Source organism: Canis aureus, chromosome 19 (genome assembly GCF_053574225.1).
Source record: "Canis aureus isolate CA01 chromosome 19, VMU_Caureus_v.1.0, whole genome shotgun sequence".
NCBI classification, from domain to species: Eukaryota; Metazoa; Chordata; class Mammalia; order Carnivora; family Canidae; genus Canis; species Canis aureus.
Window position 1 is genome coordinate 9,396,672 of NC_135629.1, and position 19,086 is coordinate 9,415,757.

Sequence of the window (19,086 nt, forward strand, 5' to 3'; positions counted from 1 at the left end):
CTTGGGGCTAATTCATCCGGTGTCCCACCTGACTCCTTATCTGCACTGGGGGTGGGTACCCAAGACAGCTTTAGCCTATAGGATGGCTTTGGGTTAATTAGATAAAAGCGTCCGGAAGGGGCCAGGTCTAGGGCGCTAGGTTTGGCAGGAGCAGCGCCGGCTGGATTTCCGCCCCACTGGTCTCATCCCAGAGAGCACTAAAACAGTGAACCATCTGCACAGAGGGACGTTGGCGCTGCCTTAACCATTCCTGACCACTAGGGGGCCTGAAGCTCACCACCTTGGGGAGCACAGAGCTCCACAGAGCAGCACGGACATGGCTCTGCCAGAAGGGAGCCCAGGCAGGGGAAGGGTGGGGGGCAACTAGCCTAGGCACTGTGCGGACCTGAATACTCAGTTTACCCCAGAATGAGCGTACCTGACAGTGGGCGCCGGCGGGTGAGGGCTAGAACAATGCCCAATAGGGTGGCGAGGGCCAGGATTGCCAGGATCAAGAGCCCCAGGTGTCTATGAGAGACTGAGGCAAGCAGGGTGAGGCCAAGCCAGGCTCTTCATTGCCCAAACTCCTTCTTACCCCACCCTTCCTCACCCAAGAACTCACCATCCGGACATAAGAGGTGCTTCCAGGAAAACTGAACATCTGACCTCCACACCTGAGGGCACAGAACCCCCATCCTTGTAAGCCAGGGTAGCCCCTCCTCCCAGGGGATGTTGAATGGGGGTAGAGAAGGGGAATCACCCTAGGTAGGAAATTTCTCCAGCACAAGGTTTGTGTTTGGTCCAGCTCCTGCTGTGCCACACAATAGGTCAAGAGGGGCAAACTCAAAAACTAAAGCCAAGGTATCTATGAGGACCAGGAGAACACAGGCCCTGAATGAAGTAATCAGATGCCACTGAGCCCAAGCCTGTTGTCACCATGCCTAAATGTGGACATAGAATACCAGGTTTTCCGATACTTTTTTTTTTTTTTTTCAGGAGAAGCCAGAAATCAGCAAATCAGCTTTTAAAAATATGACTCTTCAATATTTAAATGGTAGCAACTCTCCAATTTTAAACACCATGCTGGCCAAACCAAACATTTTTGCAGACTAGATTTGCCCCGTGTGTCCACCTGTAGAGTAGATGCTAGAGGAATGTGTACAGAGTGAGGGCAGGATTCCTTACCAGGACACAGCTCCCTGGCTTCAGGAAGGGAATGATGAGATCTAGTGTCACTGGGCTTGAGCCCTGAGTCTGTGTGAACAAAGAGCAGAATGATTGTCCCCAGAGAGTCTAATCAGACTCTGTCCAGTCTGAATCTGCCCACACTCTTCTTCCTTTCTACCCACCCCCCACCCAAATCCTACCCAGACTTAAGGCCAAGTGCCACTGCTGACAAGAAAGAAGTCTTCCCCTTGCTTTATTCTCAAGCATCCCAGTGATCAATCCCAGATCTAAACTGCTATATAGGGACGCCTGGGTGACTCAGCAGTTGAGCATCTGCCTTCAGCTCAGGGTGGGATCCCATGGTCCTGGGATCAAGTCCCACATCAGGCTCTCTGCATGGAGCCTGCTTCTCCCTCTGCGTCTGTCTCTGCCTTTCTCTCCGTGTCTCTGATGAATAAATAAATAAAATATTTTTAAACATAAAAAATAGGGGCAGCCTGGGTGGCTCAGCGGTTTAGTGCCTGCCTTCAGCCCAGGGTATGATCCTGGAGACCCGGGATGGAATCCCGCATCGGGCTCCCTGCGTGGAGCCTGCTTCTCCGTCTGCCTCTGCCTGTGTCTGTGCCTCTCTCTCTCTTTCTCTCTCTCTCTCTCATGAATAAATAAAATCTTTAAAAATAAATTAAAAAAAATAAACCGCTGCACAGATACATATTAATCAGGCAATCAGGCATTCATCAACAAACATGCTCTGGGTGTCTACATTGTGTCAAGCTCTGAGGAAAGAAGACACAAACATTGTCTCTGTCCTCTGGCAGCTCATAAACCAAGGAGCTTAACTATAACCTGCCTTCCTTCCCTGCCCTGCATATCTGAACGGATGGCTTATCCACTGGAAAGAACCTAAGTTGTGAAGTCAAACTATAGTTCAAAAAGTCTGGCTTAGGGCAGCCCGGGTGGCTCAGAGGTTTAGCGCCGCCTTCAGCCCAGGGTGTGGTCCTGGAAACCTGGGATGGAGTCTCATATAGGGTTCCTTGCATGGAGCCTGCTTCTCCCTCTGACTGTGTCTGTGCCTCCCTCTCTCTCTCTCTGTGTCTCATGAATAAATAAATAAAAATCTTTAAAAAAAAAAAAAAAAAGGCAGGCTTAACTATGCCTTTGTGATTCCTCGCTGTGTGTTCTTTGTGTGGAGATAGGTTACCTCCCTCCATGACTGTCAGTTTCTTCATTTGTATATAAGGACAATAGTCTCTATTTTACTGGGTTATGGAGAGCATCACATGGGAATATGCATGTTAACACTCTTTATCATACACAGTACAGGGTGTATTCTTTTAGTAGTAGTAGCTTTTATCACGCTGGGGACACCTTAGGGGCAGAGACTATGTTATATTCTTTTCGTGTATCTTCCAGGGCCTAAAACAAAGTAGGCACAGAGTAGGGATTCAGTAAATGCATGCTAAATTGGGCAGAATTGACTGCCGTCTGTATATAGGCAGGATATGGCTCCACCCTACGCTCTGGGTACTGGTTAGGAAGTTGACCTGGGTCTCCATCCTTCAGAAACACCCTCTACCTCCAACCCCTATACCACCCCTGTTCTAGACCCCATTCTTCAGCCAGCTGTCAGCAAATGCTAACTCAGTGACTTTCAAATCATGGCTGAACTCAATGAAGGTGGTCTTCTAGCTCCCAGAAACAAATGAGTCCATGGATTTAGCTCTCAATTTTAGGTTATCCCATGTCACTTTGTCTTAAATCTTAAGCATGGCTTGGTGTTAAATCTTAAACATTCTTTTTTAAAAAATATTTTATTTATTTATTCATGAGAGACAGAGAGACAGAGAGGCAGAGACACAGGCAGAGGGAGAAGCAGGCTCCACACAGGGAGCCCGACGTGGGACTCGATCCCAGGTCTCCAGGATCACACCCTCGGCTGAAGGCAGGCGCTAAACCACTGAGCCACCCAGGGATCCCCAAATCTTAAACATTCTTAAACATTTGCTACCCCCATCTGCTTGGAAGCCCTCATAGAAGGCAAAACAAATAAGCAAGCTACCAGTGAAGGTTTAAGAAAGAATTTGAAAGAGCTAGTCATGCTTAGTCAGATTGGTGCTGTGGTTTGATAGATATATTTGATTGTAGTTAGTATATCAGATACATAGAAGAGTCTGTTAGTCAAACTGTTCTTAGTTGACATAATAAAATTAAATCTGTCAGTAGTTAACAATATTCTGCAAAGAGCACTTCAGCTTCCGGGGCTCTGCCTCCCAAGATAGTCAGGGAACGTCTGCCAAGTACCTTGTGGAGACAAACAGAAACACAGAGGGAGAGGACAGCTGGGTTCAAGAGATAGCATTGGTATAAAATGTGGCATCAGGTTGAGAGGGTCAGAGGACAGCTGGAGGTGGGATGCCCAGTCTCTTGCCTCTGTTTATCTCGTCCTCTGTAAATTCAGAAACTAAAAGGATTAGAAGCTGCTCCATTGAAGACCCCACAGACTGGCAGAGAAACCAATTGAACAAAGGCTGATCAAGTAAATAAATAACCAGATGATATAAATTAGAGATTTGCTTGCCTACACTTGCTATGCTCTGAGCAACAAGACCATGGGGGAGGAGAAGGGGAAAGCCCTGGCTGGGCCATACCTGGCTGATGCTGTAAACAGGGGGCACAAAACCGTCCTGGCCCAAGCTTGGGTGGCTCCAGGCAGCACTGAAGGTGGCATGAATTCTTGAGGAGAAGTGAAGGACCAGCTGCTGGGCCTGGGTATCCATGCTCACATTCCAGGATGGAGCTGCCAGGGTGGGAAAGGGTATGATGAGAGACACTCTGTTTGCGGAAGGTGGTAGGAGCTGGGCTGTGGTTGACAAAGAAGTTGGAACAGGGCTAGAGTGTGGCTTGTCACAGTTGAGGAAGGGTTAAATGGTGGAAGGGGGCCCTAGCCAGGGTCACTTGTTGGCTCACCAGTCCGGTGGGGGCATTCAACATGGCTGCTATTTCTAAAAGAGAACTGAGAAATCCAAGAATGGCAAGTCAGCCAGTTCCAGGTACCATCCATACCCCTACCCATCCACTGTCACACATGCTTGTACCTTGAAGCAGAGCTGGGGGTGCAGGTCTACTCCTTCCAAAACATACCACTGTGGTAAGAAAAGGCAGTTAGGGAGCAGGGCCCTGGACACCAGCCTTGCCCACTCAAGCTCTGGGGAGGCCGCTCTCACCCCCTCTGCCTCTTGCGCCGTAGCATTGGGGAGATCTTCACAGAAGGTGTGCCAGTTCTGCCTCTGGCAGAGGGAGGCCTGCAGCTTCAGGGGGCAGCGGAGTGTTAGGGCCATGACCATCTGACTATGCTGGCTGTAGTCGGTAAAGTGCACTGACTTCCAGAAGTCCGAGCCATCTGGGCAGGCGACAGGCAGAGGCAGAGTGAGGGCTAGGGAGGCCTGGGCCCGGGGTTGTCCTCCACCTCATTTTGCATCCTTATCCCCTGGGGCAGCAAAGGATGACTTTGTAAAGGTGCTCAGCCCAGTTGCTGGCATGTCTAGGTACCCAATAAATGAGGAGGACTTCTCCCTACCTTTTAAGACCTTTCCTACTTAGCTGTCTCATCTTCTTCCTGTGCCTCCACTCTGGCCAGCTCTCAGGTTGCTCCCCAAACTCAATACCTGCATATCTTTGCTTAGGTTCCTCTCAGAACCAGGAATGTCCCAGCCTCCCCTCATCTCCTTTTGAGACACTGCCCATTTTCTGAGCCCACCTCAGGTGTCACCTCCCATGAGAGACCTCCTATCAGACAGCCTTCATGGGCTTCTCCCTTTCCTGAGTTCATGGCCTACAGCCTAGTTCTTAGTTATAATGGTACCCTAGACTGTAGGCTGCTTTGTGCTAGTCTTTTATTGTTTTGGGCTGCCATCTCTTTAACTTGGGATAATCACATGAATATGGTATTTTGGACATCATCAGCCACTTTCACATATAAGATTGAATACAAGCCTCATTAACAGTTGGCAAGTAAGGCAGGGCGACTATCAGGTTTAGAGAAGAATTAGTGGGAGGTGACTGCAGGACTCCTCACCCGTCCTCTTAGGACACTACCTCCTGGGTCTCATATTTCAAACCTAGTACAATGTTCAATACTCTGATTTATTGGCAGGCTGATTGGTAGATATGGTAGTCCTTCTTTCTCCCCCACCAACTCCAGGGAAGTGCCTGCATACCTTTTGGAGGCTTCCTCCACAACATAGGTGTGAAGTGTGTGTGTGTGTGAGAGAGAAACAGAGAGGCAGTGAATGCACAAGAATGCATATGTGCAGCACTTACAGGCTTCAGGCCAGTTCTGGAAGGGACATTTTTTGCGCCTCACAGTGTCCTCTTGCAGGTAGGATGCCTGAGGGGACAGGGGAACAGTCAGGGAGGGTCATAGGAAAGGCTTTTCCTCTATCACTCAGACCTGAAACTCATTCTGGCTTGGCCTGGCCCTGATGTAAGCTGCCTGAACCGGCAGGGCACTGAGGAGGAGAAGCAGTACAGGGTTTAGGCAAGGGTAGGTGGTGAGTGACCCGAGTACAGGAGCAAGCTCAGTAAATGTGAGGATGAGTCCTCTTCTCCCTGGAGAGGGGAGGTCCACATTTGTCTGCTTTTAGCTTTCCTGGCTTCCACTCTCAGTGATCCCCAAGGCATGCCCTGTACGGACCCCTCCCTCTGGACTGCCCCAACCCCCAGGGTTGCCCCATGTGTCTGTCTGCCCCTTCCCTTTTATCTCCTACCCAGCTGACAAAGACCCCTGCATTTTTGGTCTAGTCCAAAGAAGCCTTCATGCTTTGTAAGAAAAGGAGTGCCATGGAGGGCTCATGCGGACAAGACTTTTGGAGCCGTATGGAACCTTGTAGGGGTCACATGTGCCCCCACCATGACTCCTCAGAACACACAGTGAAGGTAACTGCATACTCTGTCTCTGTGGGTTGAGGTCAGTCTGAACCTAGGGAAGCTGGGTTTAGGATAGGACTGAGGTTGGAATCGCCCCCCAAAATAGCTCATGTTCAGCAGGACACTTCCCTCTCTGACCCGACATGTGGCTTAAAGTCCAGCTGGCAGCAGTCTGCCCAAGCCTCTCATCAACACCCTGTCTTTCTAAGACCTGACTTACTTGGACATATGGTTGACCAGCTGTGCCTCTGGGAGACCTAGAAGTGGAGCCATGGAAAACCCAGACCTTTTGTTCTGCTCACCTCTATGCACAGACAGGGCAGAAGAAATTCATAAGGCAGGTCTACAGCATGGCCCCCAGACACAATTTTCTGTTGACGAAGCAGCAAAAGGAGAGAAGAAATGCCTGAGAAAGAGCTTAGGCACCCTGGACCAGGGCAGTGGGAAGCTGGGACCTTGGCAAGCACATCCTATTCTTCCTCTTAGATTTATTTCTTTCACTGAGGAATTTCCTTTGAGGTGGAAGGTGTCCCTGATCTGTAGTCTATTTGCTCTAGCTATCTCAATATATGGAGTGGGGAGGGGGAAGAAATAGGGGAAGGATCCTACATTTATGGAGCCCATACTGTATGCCAGGGAGGATGCTAGATGCTAGAAGCATTAATTTGATTAATTAAATGCTAGCACCACAGTGATCTTCATCTTAGAAATGAAGAGAGCCGGGGAATCCCTGGGTGGCTCAGTGGTTTAGTGCCGCCTTCGGCCTGGGGTGTGATCCTGGAGACCCAGGATTGAGTCCCGCGTCAGGCTCCCTGCGTGGATCCTGCTTCTCCCTCTGCCTGTGTCTCTGCCTCTCTCGCTCTGGGTCTCTCATGAATAAATAAATAAAATATTAAAAAAATAATAAATGAAGAGAGCCAAGGGACACAGAGATACAGCCTCGGTCCCTGTAGATGGTATCAACTACATACCAGGGCATCTGGAGGTTGAAGTGGAGGTATTAGGCCTGGGCTGAGTGAATGGGGGACGACATCACATTCTCCAAGGGGGAACAGCAAAAGGAGGGAGATGGAAGGGGACCCAGACAGATGTGACTGCTTCTTGGGGGAACTGAAAAGGCTTCTTAATGCAACCTGAATCTCGCTAGAGGCTCTTCTCTCCGGGGATATACACTGTATTCATTTCTCTGCTAGGCATTCATGGTTGCTCCAAGTCTCTGCCTGCCTTTTCCCATCCCCTCCTCCCAGGTGACAAAGACTCCTGCATTTTCTGTCTTATCCAGAGAAGGTTTAATGCTAGGCACTTCAGATCTGTATGGAGGTCTCAGACAATGCCTGTCCCTCTCCGGGCCTTGGTCTCCCCACAGATACAACAGTGAGGACCTTTATGCTCCAGAGCTGTGTGATCTGGCTTTTTAAAGGGAGATGACACTCCATACCTGGGTGTCAAAGGGACTGCTCAGCTCTTCACATTCCAGTACCCACTGGTGACAAAGGCGCACGCTGACCTCAGGTCCTGGAGGAATGGTCACTTGAATAGCCCGTGCCTCAGACAGCAGATCAAAGGAGAACTCGGGCCCTGGAGAGGACGAGGACCTGGTAGCCTTGTCTCTTGGCCTATGCGCAGGCACTATTACTTGGCTGCACCCATCTCTGGTCATACCCCATGCCTACCTTCATGCCTTTGTGAGCTGGGTCTGGGGAGATCTTCCACTGCCTTTGGATCTGCAGGTTGGGTCCTTTTAGAGCGCAGCCCCTTGTGAGAGATGTCTGGGGAGGGGACAGCAATGTGATGACCCTTCTCAGACAGACAACAGCTACTCATCAGCTTCCTCTGTGGGCAGAGAACATGGGTGGCCTTAGGCCAGGAATTAGGCTTCTATTCCTGCTTCTGGAACCTGGGGCACCCCAGGAAGTCACTCAATCTTTAGGCCTCGGTGTCCCTAACTGTGTAGTGGACAGAATAGTTTTTACTTCATCGCCATGCTTTCTGTCTTTCCCAGGGCTAGAGAACAAAATGGGAGGCCAAAAAGGAAAGGGCTGGGAGGCATAGGGCAGAGCTGGAACTGGCAAGGGGAGTACCTGAGCATATGCTGGCATCTTGTGTCTCCTACAGAACCGGAACTTATGTGACTTTTTGTATTTCTGCACCAGGAGGTAGAACCAACCCCCCTGGAGGCCTGTGCAGGAAAGGACATAGTTAACAATTTACTATCCAGGCCTTCACTGCCCCTCCCCTATCTGGAAATGTGGTCTGATGTTAGACAGTAAGTCATTTCATATCATGGAGGGTAATGGTATCAAGCTTCTTTAGTCCTGAAAGTTATGATACAGTCAAAAAAGGACTAATTCCTTAGGTAGAGAAAAAGGCAAAAATGTCCATTGTTGGGCAGCCCAGGTGGCTTAGAGGTTTAGTGGCGCCTTCAGCCCAGGGCGTGATCCTGGAGACCCAGGATCAAGTCCCACGTCAGGCTCCCTGCATGGAGCCTGCTTCTCCCTCTGCCTGTGTCTACCTCTCTCTCTGTCTCTAATAAATACATAAAATCTTTTTAAAAAAATGTCCATTGTAGCATTATTTACAACAGTGAAAAATTAGAAACTGCTGATTCTTAAGCAGTGTTTGGGAATTTGTATGTGCCGGCACTGAACTAGGCAATGAAAATATAGAGTTGAATAAGAAAGACCTTACTTCGCAAAGAGAAGGTAATAATAGTAAGCTCACAGAACTAAAACAATTTGATCTCAAGCATTGGTGCCAGTAGAAAGGAGAAACACCTTCACAAAATGATACGGCTGAACCCATGAATATCAGTCGTGGTCTCCTATTTGAGGATGACCTGTCTCTGTTGAGGTTGACAACAGGAGAGACATCTGTTCTAGGAGGGTAAGTCCCACCTTCCTCAGCCTGGGGACCCCCAAAACACCCCTAATGCACATCTCCATTGAGAATAGCCCAAAGGGCTGTTTCTCATACCTGAAGGATCTGACACCAGATGCAGGCACAAATAATAGGGGCAGAGCCAGAGCTGAACACACCAAGGCTTTAGGGACACAGGAAGGGCCAACTGGGTATGGCAAGGAATACAGGCAGACCTTCCTGGGAAAGAGGAAAAGAAAATCAAATGGTAGAATCCAAGGAGGTCCCTCCTGCCTCAGACAAGTTGTACTTGAGACTGAGATGTGTGGCTCTGGGCAAATGACTGACCTGTCAAAGCCTCAGCTTCCTCATTCATAAAGTAGGACTGTTGTCAAGATCAAGTAAGATAGCATGTGGGAAAATGATTTGCAAACCAGAAAGGGACCCTAAGATGTGAAGGATCATGGTTGTATCACTGACAAGAGGGAGGGACCTGTTAAGGGGGAATGCCTAGAGGTTATCCTGTCTCTCCTTTAATTCCCCCCTGCCCCTCAGGGGCAACAGATTTCACAGTACAATCCTGTTCACTATGCTGCTCTACCCCTCAGAAACAGGGAGACTGAGGGGCTAAGTGCACTGCCTGAAGCCACTGTGGAGTATGTGGAGGAACTACAATGCAAATCCAGGCTTGTCCTGATTCTAAACCCCATGTTTTTTCCTTGATATGCTCCTTCCCAAGTCAAGAACCAAAAATTAGAATGGAAAGTTCACCAGGGGTCTGGAACAAGGGACACAAAAGAGAAGTAGGGCACGGAATGAGACTCACCAGTGAGAGTGTCTTCCTGAAGGCACAGGGCCCAGTAGGGGCAAGAAAGGAAAGAATTATTAGTAGAGATTCCTATATGGGGGACATTCTCCCTGTGGTCCTTGCCTCAAATCATCTAATTCCAAGGCCCATAAGCTAATAGCTCATCCATTGTGGCTCTTCTTCTTCCCAGCTCTACCCCACCCAGGCGCTCAGCACACCAGAACCTTTGCTACCCCTCCAAGACCATATAGAGGACATACGGGGACTGCACCAGGGCACAGGGCCTTGGAAGACATGAGAGGACAGGCAGAGGAGTGGGGAGCTTCACCAGCTTGGCAGGCAAGTGTCCCCACTGGGCAACAGCAGCATTACCTTACCATGTGGGAGGCCAGCAGACAGTGGGTGCTCCAGCGGGGCAGGTAGGAGCGGCCAATCTTGGCGGAGGCAGAGAGGCCAATAAACAGCAGGAGAAGAGGGAGGCACTGGGCTGCCAGTCTGGGGCTCCCCATGGGCTTCCGTGGGGTCAGAGTGCCCAGGACATGGCTGCACAGCCTGAAGGTGGGCAGCAGAGCCTTGCTGAGCAGCAGCGGGGAGCACAGGGAGCAGGAGTCGTCGCCTCTGCCTGTCCCTGCCCCGCCCTGCCCCAAAGCTCCTCCTAGATCCTAGATCCTAACCAGCCAGCCAAGCCACATTCCTCCTTCTCCTAGCGGAGGGACAGAGCTCCCTCTCCCCAAGAAAACCCTGCCGCTCCCACCTGGAGGGCCAGGGGCTACAGCTCAGGCAGAGAAATAACAGGAAAGAGGCCAGTTAGGGGAATGGAGGCTGTCCCCACTTCCTAACCCCTCCTACTCCTGCCAACACCCAGTACATCTGACCCGCCCACTAATGCTCTTGGACTTAGAGCTTCCTTGGAGATGGGCCTCATCCCCTCACTTAGAGAATTAACAGAACTACTGAGCACTGTTCTGCAATGGGGTCTGGAGACAGCTGTGACCATAAGGGACACACTTCCCTTTGTGTCCCTGAGGCACCATTTAGAGTTGAGCAGAACGACAAAAAGTCCTTGTAGGATGCACATAGACCTCACATGCTCCCATATGCCTCCTGTTCCCCACCTGGCTGACCCTCAAGACTATAGCCCAGCCTTTTCTCTCCACCCAGCTCTTCTGGGTAAAAGGCTCCATGCCAAAGGGGCCTCCAACTTCAAGAATCCTCTAATCAGTACTGGCTGCTCAGAAAGCCCCAGAGCACACAGCTGAGCCCTGGAGCTGTGGGAGCAGGCCCCACGCACTGACCTGGTTTCCTGTGGTTTCCGATGCTGACGAGGCTCCAGGCTTTGTGGGGACCCTCCCCATCATCCCACAGCTTCCTCCTGCTCATGGAGCACTTGAACTGCTCAGTCCTTACCTTGGTGACACACATAGAAAACAAGTTCAGGGCACACCTACGGGGTTAAGTCATCTTGATATTGTTATTGTCCCTCTGCCCCTTTCAGTAGTCTGACCCTAGCCTTCTTCAAGCCAATTCTAGTTCCTAAGTCTTCAGGTCCACTGTCTGAAGACCGATTGTACTCATTATCCTAAAAATACCCTCTGGCTTTTAAGTTCCTTAGAAGATAAGGACCCTTTCCTATTCTTTATGTTCTCCAATGCCTAGCAGTGGATGTCAAGAAATGGGTGCTTTGTAGTTGAATAACTGCAAGTAATGATACATTTCATCTAAGCAACAGTTTATCTGCTTCACATTTGACAAGCACTTTCATATTTGATCCATTTAATCAACTTATGAGAAAGTGAGAATTATTCATTTTTATAGAGATAAATAAGGAAGAAGAGTGATTTCATCAAGGTCTCTATCCAGGGAGCTCCAAATCTGCCAACCTCTCACAATTCATTTCTCTTTCTACCAGCCTACGGTCTCTCTTCCCCCTGCCTCATTACCCTCTTCCTGGGAAAAAGGTTTGCCTGGCACAGGTCTGTTTTTTGGCCTTGGAGCCCATCACTGCGAAAATAGATCGGTAAGTTACCAAGGAAGAAAAAGGTCTGGCCATACTAAGGACAGGTTAGGGGGTCTTCCCCCTCAATCTTTACCTAATCCACAGTAGTTTAGATCTACATTAATAATGCATTTTCCAATGCTGAGGGCATAAAGCGAGAAACTTGGTTCCATTCTCACATACTTCTCTTTTTCGACCTCTTTGTATCTTCTGATCGGTCACAGTGAAAATATATCCTTAACTGCTCCCTGACCCTGGCTAACGTATGGTAGGAGAAACAGAAAAGACAGAACAGGGCCCATATTCACACATACAAAAGAAATAAAGAATAGAAAGGGAATAAAAATGAGAGCATAGAAAAGGAAAAGGAAAAAAGATGAGGAAGAAAGGGGGAAAGAAGAAAGAAAAGAAGGTCTGTGTTTTATTTACTGTCCTGCTGGCTTGCCTATTGATTATGGGACCTAAAAAAATATTTAGGGTAAAAAGCACTGCAGGAGAACTCAGGTACCTGGGAAAGAGTAGGGAATCAGTTCAAGATTTGCTAAACTCTTACTATCAGACTCTAGGCCTGTGTGCTTTGCCCACATTATCTCATTTTGAGGTCAGTCTTTTTTTTTTGGGGGGGGGGGGACAGTCTTTTAAAACCATTCTACAGACTGGAAAACCCTAGGCAGATTAAGTAACTTGTCCAAACACAGAGATGGAGAGCTGGGACTCACCACTGCGTCTTTCTGGCTCTTTCGGCCAGGACACACAACTTGGGGAAATCTGTGGGAGGGTGAAGGGTTTCTGGGTCCTAGAGACCACAGAATTACTCGACTTAGCAGTGCAACGTAGTTGGTAGGGTTAACAATACGAAGGGAGAATTTGGAATAGTTAGAAAGAACATAGGAAAAGTAGGTCTTATGATAGTGAGTTAATGGTCAGACTTCCAGATGAATAGGGATTATTGGGGAAGGGTCAACAAGGAAGGTGTAACTGTGGCTGGAATAGAAGATGGCTAGGTGGAGTAAAAGTCAACTGCAGCACAGAGCCCTGTCTTCTTGGAAGATGGCCGAAGCCTGTCTTAACGTGCGGTTTGTGTCTGAATGAGCTGACCCAGACTTCATGCTCTAGCTCTAATAACCTTTACTTGGGGACCAAGCCAGGAACTCAGGAAGTCTTGGCAGGCCCCTGCACATGCTCAGATAGAGAGCACGCTGTGGGGGCCTTAGACAGCTGTTTCTTGAGCCTTACCCTTACATGGACTCTGGTCAGATCATGCAGCAACTCCAGCCTCTTTCTGTCATGGCTGATTCCTAAAGTCCCTTGGGGCAACTGGGGCTCTTGTTAGGGGAACTTAGGCAGGTGGGGCCAACATGTTAGACCAGACCAGTGCAAACCAAGAGTGGAAGAGTGTTCCTTCCTTACTTCTGCTCTCCCAGAAGGGATCAACCTCCAGAGTTCCAAGGCAAGAGATTATGCCTAAGAGAAGAGATAGGGACTCCCAGTCTGAAAGGGGGAGGTTAGCAATGCTTGTCAAGAAAAGGGATTTTGGGTATTTACTAAGTACTGCTTTGGTATTTAATAGTATTGCTATGTACTATTCATATACATTATTTTAATTAATCTTCACAATCCTGGTAGCTACGATGGTAGCTAGGATGATCCCCTTTTGTCAAATCAAATCAGAGATTCAAGTATCTTGCTCAAGGCAAAAGGCAGAATTCCAACCTAAGTCAATCTAATTTTAGAAGCTGTATTCATTCCACTATGCCACACTGCCTTTCTCATGCACTAGGTGTTCTCTAAGGGTCCCTCCAATGCCTATAGTTGAGATCTGCAAATACTAGGGAAGAACCTTTCCACACATTTATAAAGTGTTACATAGTTCACGAAGCACTTTCATAATACTTTATCTTATTTGATCTTCAAAACAGTCCTGTGAAATAGGCAGTGTTGATCTTAGCCATTCAATTAGGCGTGCTGGTACTCGAACCCATCTTCCACCATCCAAATACAATGGTCTTCCCACTAAATCAAGATCTCTTTCAAAACTCTTGTTTGCTTCAGGGAATACTACAACCATGAGGGAGGAAAAAAATGATTGGAAAAGCAGAATCCCAATAACCCAACAAGTAGAAACCTAAAGTAAATCAACTGGCTTTTTTTTTTTGCATTGACAGTAATTTCCATAGTGGGTCTTTGAAAGCACTCTAAGACTGAAGTATCACTCCAATAATCAAACAAAAAAAGTTTAACTTAAAAATTTTTTTCATCCCAATTCTTTGAAAATTAGCAATTTGTGCCTGGTGGACATAATTCCATTACCCACACATTTCCATCTGCTTTCCTTTGTTCTCCAAATTCTACCCCTACCTCAGTCTAATTCTTCCCTCTGTGCAATACATCCCGTCTTCAGTTTACAGTAGGACAAGTTACTTTATTCAATAAAGGGCACACCATGTATCAGGTACTGAGCAAGGGGTAAGGAAAATACATGTAAACAAATACTTCTGTCAATAAGAGGTAAAATAAAACTGCTACCCAATTTCAAAGAAAGAACTCTTACACTTTGAATTGAAGCAACCAGAAGGCTCCCAAATTACCATGTAAACTGAATCTTGAAGGATAAGTAATAAAGGCATATAAAGGTATAAAAGGGAAATTTTTAAGCAAACTGGGAAAACATGAAAGCAATATGGGAATTCATGAGGTTCTACTGACTGAGAAAGACTGTGAGAGTATTGGGAGATAATGCAAGATAATGCAAGTGCACTGAAATCATACCTCACAAATGTCTGAAAGAGATTAAGGTATTTTATTCAAAAAGCAATGGCACATAGTAGAGACTTGATGATCTAGAGCTGTGCTTTTTAAAATTTATTTATTCATGAGAGACACACAGAGAGAGGCAGAGACATAGGCAGAGGGAGAAGCAGGCTCCCTGTGGGATCACGACCTGAGCCAAAGGCAGATGTTCAACCAATAAGCCATCCAGGTGCCCTGAGCTGTGCTTTTGTTATACTCAGTTGCACACAGGGATACAGGAAGTATGGGTATAAGGTAGAAAACAAGGAGTTAAATTTGGGACACACAGAGTTTGAGATGACAGGACACGCAGAGGAAGAAGTTTTGCAGTATAACTACTGCCAGATCTAATGACTGAGTATAGACCTAATGTTTATAGAATAAAAGTACTGGGGGAAAAAGGACTAGAACCCTTGAGAGGGTAGAAGTCTGCAATTAAGAGATCCAGAAACCATCCAGAGACTATAAAGTCAAGCGGACAAGATCAAAGGGACACACATCTTTCCTGCAATATTTACTGTGTCAGACTTTTAGGCGTGAAGAGGGCCTTTAGTTCACAGATCTCTTTCCCACTTCCATTTTTTTTTTCCACTTCCATTTTTAAAGTTAAAAATGCTCCATATCATTAGATGGCATGTTTATTAGTTGTTTCACATGTATATCATATTTCACCCAGATTACATGCAGGGATACTTTAAAATTCTTTTGGATACCATTAATATATTACTAGACATATAAATGACAACCTGTTAACACTGAATAATAAACATGAGTATCTTACCAAAAGAAGAGCCCATAATCCAAGCAGGATGAGGATGGGCCATTTTACAGGTAGAGAGATTAAAATCTATGGCCCATGCTAGTTTCCGTCAATCAGCAGCAGGGCTGCTACTATGACTAAGGTTCCTTACACCCAGTTCACATCTCTACTGCTACTTCCAGGTTTCTTGGGAAACTTCTGCCTCTTTATGTCTAAGGCCACTCAAGCAACATACCTTTCACAATTTATCAAATCCCAACACAAGGCACAGGGTGGAGAAGGCAGTTGTAACTTTATTGAAGTTCTTTTTAAATAAAATGCTTTGCAGTGGAGACAACAGATTGCAGGGGGAGCCTCCCAAATGTTTCCTGCCCCACCACCTACAGATTAAAGTAGAATTTGATTTATTCCCTATCTCCTTCGGTCTTGATGCCTAAGGGGTAATGGACAAAAGTGGAGAGAATGACCAAGAGGCAAGGATGACGCTCAGTCTTAAAGAAAAACCCTGAAGGGCTTAAGTTCAACCAGCTGAAGTTTGTTTTATAGTTGTTGATCACCCAGTTCCAGCCAACCAGGAATAAATTAAATATAGTTTTGCCACTTCAGCTGATGGCAATAGGAGGGGCTTTCCAGAATGTGGGCCTAGTTTTCACTAGCTGCCAAAATCACCAACAATTTCACAACAGCTCCTCTACCTTCTCACTCTTTTCGGTGGGAGGCCCAGGCTTCACCCCACAGAAGAGTCCATCAGGCAGGCTTCATTTACGCTTCTTCTCCTGTGTGCTGGTGAACCAAGAGTCTAGGAGCTTCTTGCTGTAGTATAACTGCCAGGCATGCACTTGAACTGCCAGCACCAACACCAGGTACATGACAGAGACGGCAGAAAAACCAAAGAGGAAGCGGTAAGCCTTTCCATGGCGGTAGAGCTGCTGTGCAGCAGGGAACATCTCCATGCTGCCATAAATGAGGGGAGCTATGGAAAAGAGCCCCATGCTGATCATGGAGAGCACGAGGTAGCTAATGTTGTTTCGAGGGAAGGAGAGGAGGCCCAAGAGAGAGGGCACAATGCTCAGCAGATACGGGTATTCCCACTGATAGGGCATGGCCACCTGATCATGCGACAATAGCCTCAGGTGTCCCACGCTCATCTTGGCAACCAGGAGCAGCCATATGACCAGATGCACGTAGATCAGCTTCTTGATTTCATACTTGAGAGTCACACTGTGGGGCAGAGCAGAGGAAGAAGTACCTTTCATTCAAAATTTTCTAACACCAACTATATGCCAGGCAACTATATTGGACACTGGGATACAAATATGATTAAGATACAGTCCCTGCCTGGAGGCTTAGGGACAAGGAACAAAAGAAAAAATAAGAGGTGTCTGGGTGGCTCAGCCAGTTAAGTGTCCCACTCTTGATCTTAGCTCAGGTCTTGATCTCAGGGTTGTGAGTTTAAGCCCCACATTGGGATCCACATGGGGGATGGGAAGTCTACTTTAAAAAAAAAGAAAAGAAAAAATAATTAGAAAATGAACTGGAAGAGCTCTGGTAAATATATGTTGTCAGATATATAATATCACAGGAAGGAGTAATCAGTTCAGCTTAGGATGGGATGTCTGGAGGCTATCTAGAGGACAGTGATATTTAAGCTAGGCTCTGAAGGGTAGGTCGAGCTGGGATTCCAATTAGAGGTAATAGCAGGCAGGCAAAAAGACATAAGCATTGTGTTCCAGGAAAGCAGGTGGTGTGGCAGGAATACTTTGTAGTGGGAAGGGGAATAGCAGGATATGAAGTTGCAAAGACTATGAGTCAGATTAAAAGCAAAAGAGTAACTCAGAGCTGTGTTTAGAGAGGACTTTGACTGCATTGTAAGAATATAGCCTACAGGAAAGATACTGGCAGCAAGGAAAACAACTCAGGCTGCCCATACTTCCCCAGTAGAGCAGATTTTATAGCCAAAGCAAGCACATATCTCTCTTATTATTCTAATTCTCTCGGGATCTCTATGTATCCTCTTCACACCCCTGAGGGCAGTTTCTGCTCTGGATAGTCACCAAAACACTTGTGTGGTGATATCCTTTCAGGCAGGGGTCTAATGATAAGAATGAAATGAAGGTCCAAAGAGCTTCTTTGTCATTCTTCAGAACTCTGGAAAGAGGGGCAGCCTGGGTGGTTCAGTGGTTTAGCGCCTCCTTCAGCCCAGGGTGTGATCCTGGAGACCCGGGATCGAGTCCCACGTCGGGCTCCCAGCGTGGAGCCTGCTTCTCCCTCTGCCTGTGTCACTGCTTCTCCCTCTGCCTGTGTCACTGCCTCTCTCTTGTCTTTCATGAATAATAAATAAAATCTTGAAACAAAACAAAACTCTGGAAAGATGTGAAAAACATTCTGGGAGATTTTGATGGATTTAAGAAAAGAAAATCTCTTTTCAAAATCTTTATTTAAAAAATATTCACTATGGAAAATGTGCAACGGTGGTGGTGGTGGTGGTGAAGTCAGTCACCTGGAGTGGTGGTGGTGAGAAGTCAGTCACCTGGAGACTTCATGCTCCATGAAGGCAGGGACCAGCTTCCTTGTTTTTTTTTTTTTTTTTTTAAAGAAAACAAAAAACATTTTTATTGAAGGTATAACATGCAAACAAAGACCAGATCTGCTTTTGCTTACTCTCATATCCTCGGTGCCTAGCACAGATGCCTGATGGATAGAAACGCAATAAATTTTTGTTGAATGAATAAACGAATGTAGAAATCCCCGCGGGAGCGTTCCTAAAATTCATTTTAGGCAAGGAAAGGCTGGACTTTATGGTCTACATTGCCCCAAATACAATAGCTACCATGTATTGGGCAGACTTACACGAATTACTACCTCGCTAATTCTTCACCAAAACCTAAATAGTGGATGGCTTTGCCCTTCACAGATGAGGAAACTGAATTCCAACTAAAACCCGGGTTTCCGAGGTCCCACGGCGAGGCCAGCACCGCAAGACTCCGGAGCCTAGAGGGCAGGGACCGGACCCTCCCGGGGCACAGGGCGATCCGGCGCTTATGGGAGCGAAGGGGCTTCCCGAAGTGGGGGCCGGGCCCCGAGCCGTCCCGGGAGGAGGTGCGCGCGGCCGGGCGGGGTGGGGTGAGCCGCTGAGGCCGGGCCCGTGCCGCTTCCCAGGCCTCCGTGCTCCTCGCCTCGCTTCATACCTCATCTGGTAGTGCATGGCGACGCGCTCCCGGTGCTGAAAGTCGCTGCCGTCGGTACCGGCCGCTCGCGGGCCTGCCCGAGATGCCATTATCCCCGCCCAGAACCCCAGGACCCCTCACGCCGACCCACCGCCGGGACTACCGGGCCAGGCCGCCTGCACACCCCGTTAGCCGCCTCAGCTACCCACCCTCACAGCCGCGAGGTTCCGCGAGGACAACTTCCGGCCTCTCTGTCTCGGGAGGACCGACTCTGTGGTCACACGCTCGCGCACGCGCACGCGCTCGCGCTCGGCGGCGGCGGCGGCGGTTCCCTCCCCCCAGCCCCCACGCCTTCCCTTTTTGGGATGCGCGAGAAATTAATCTCTACGGATGGCGTCTTTTTGCCATCTGCTCGGACCATATCACTTAGTCTTCCAGCACGTTCACCTTTTTATTTTTTTTATAAAGGATTTCCTGGTTTTATTTATTTATTTATTTTTATTTATTTTTTTAATTTACTTATGATAGGCACACAGTGAGAGAGAGAGAGAGGCAGAGACACAGGCAGAGGGAGAAGCAGGCTCCATGCACCGGGAGCCCGACGTGGGATTCGATCCCGGGTCTCCAGGATCGCGCC

The 19,086-nt window shown here is 47.8% G+C and overlaps 2 protein-coding genes across 16 annotated transcripts in view; both read right to left on the minus strand.

The window, feature by feature from the left end:
* IL17RE (interleukin 17 receptor E) overlaps positions 1 to 18,719 on the minus strand; it is a 19,963-nt gene extending 1,244 nt beyond the window's left edge. The window contains exons 1-17 of one of the 13 annotated variants that reach the window (XM_077857856.1): positions 18,659 to 18,719; positions 11,032 to 11,143; positions 10,109 to 10,312; positions 9,755 to 9,770; positions 9,046 to 9,168; positions 8,154 to 8,251; positions 7,746 to 7,905; positions 7,511 to 7,650; positions 6,375 to 6,443; positions 5,467 to 5,533; positions 4,371 to 4,546; positions 4,242 to 4,289; positions 4,114 to 4,159; positions 3,795 to 4,006; positions 1,165 to 1,233; positions 602 to 653; positions 419 to 517 (exon numbers count right to left, since the gene is read on the minus strand). In XM_077857856.1, the coding sequence (XP_077713982.1) occupies positions 419 to 517; positions 602 to 653; positions 1,165 to 1,233; positions 3,795 to 4,006; positions 4,114 to 4,159; positions 4,242 to 4,289; positions 4,371 to 4,546; positions 5,467 to 5,533; positions 6,375 to 6,443; positions 7,511 to 7,650; positions 7,746 to 7,905; positions 8,154 to 8,251; positions 9,046 to 9,168; positions 9,755 to 9,770; positions 10,109 to 10,312; positions 11,032 to 11,094 (1,642 nt within the window). In that variant the 5' untranslated portion in view covers positions 11,095 to 11,143; positions 18,659 to 18,719. The other 12 variants (XM_077857862.1, XM_077857859.1, XM_077857858.1 and 9 more) reach the window with 12 other exon arrangements.
* On the minus strand, positions 15,556 to 18,742 carry JAGN1 (jagunal vesicle mediated transporter 1). 3 transcript variants are annotated; one of them, XM_077857893.1, is made up of 3 exons: positions 18,471 to 18,541; positions 17,783 to 17,851; positions 15,556 to 16,503 (listed from the first exon to the last, which is right to left on the minus strand). In XM_077857893.1, exon 3 carries the CDS (start codon positions 16,428 to 16,430, stop codon positions 16,041 to 16,043), a length of 390 nt encoding a protein of 129 aa, XP_077714019.1. In that variant the 5' UTR covers positions 16,431 to 16,503; positions 17,783 to 17,851; positions 18,471 to 18,541; the 3' UTR covers positions 15,556 to 16,040. The 3 variants fall into 3 exon arrangements, with proteins under 3 accessions (XP_077714019.1, XP_077714018.1, XP_077714017.1); XM_077857892.1 differs by lacking the exons at positions 17,783 to 17,851; positions 18,471 to 18,541 and adding an exon at positions 18,659 to 18,742; XM_077857891.1 differs by lacking the exon at positions 17,783 to 17,851 and having other exon boundaries at positions 18,471 to 18,652.
* Between the last annotated feature and the right edge of the window lie 344 nt (positions 18,743 to 19,086).

What these genes read in the sequence shown, in the direction of transcription:
- JAGN1 (XM_077857891.1), bottom strand. Translation starts at nt 18,559, where the DNA reads ATGGCATCTCGGGCAGGCCCGCGAGCGGCCGGTACCGACGGCAGCGAC. An exon ending in GCCATGCACTACCAGATGAG is followed by an intron (nt 16,504 to 18,470) that starts GTATGAAGCGAG and finishes TCTGCCCCACAG; the next exon opens with TGTGACTCTCAAGTATGAAA.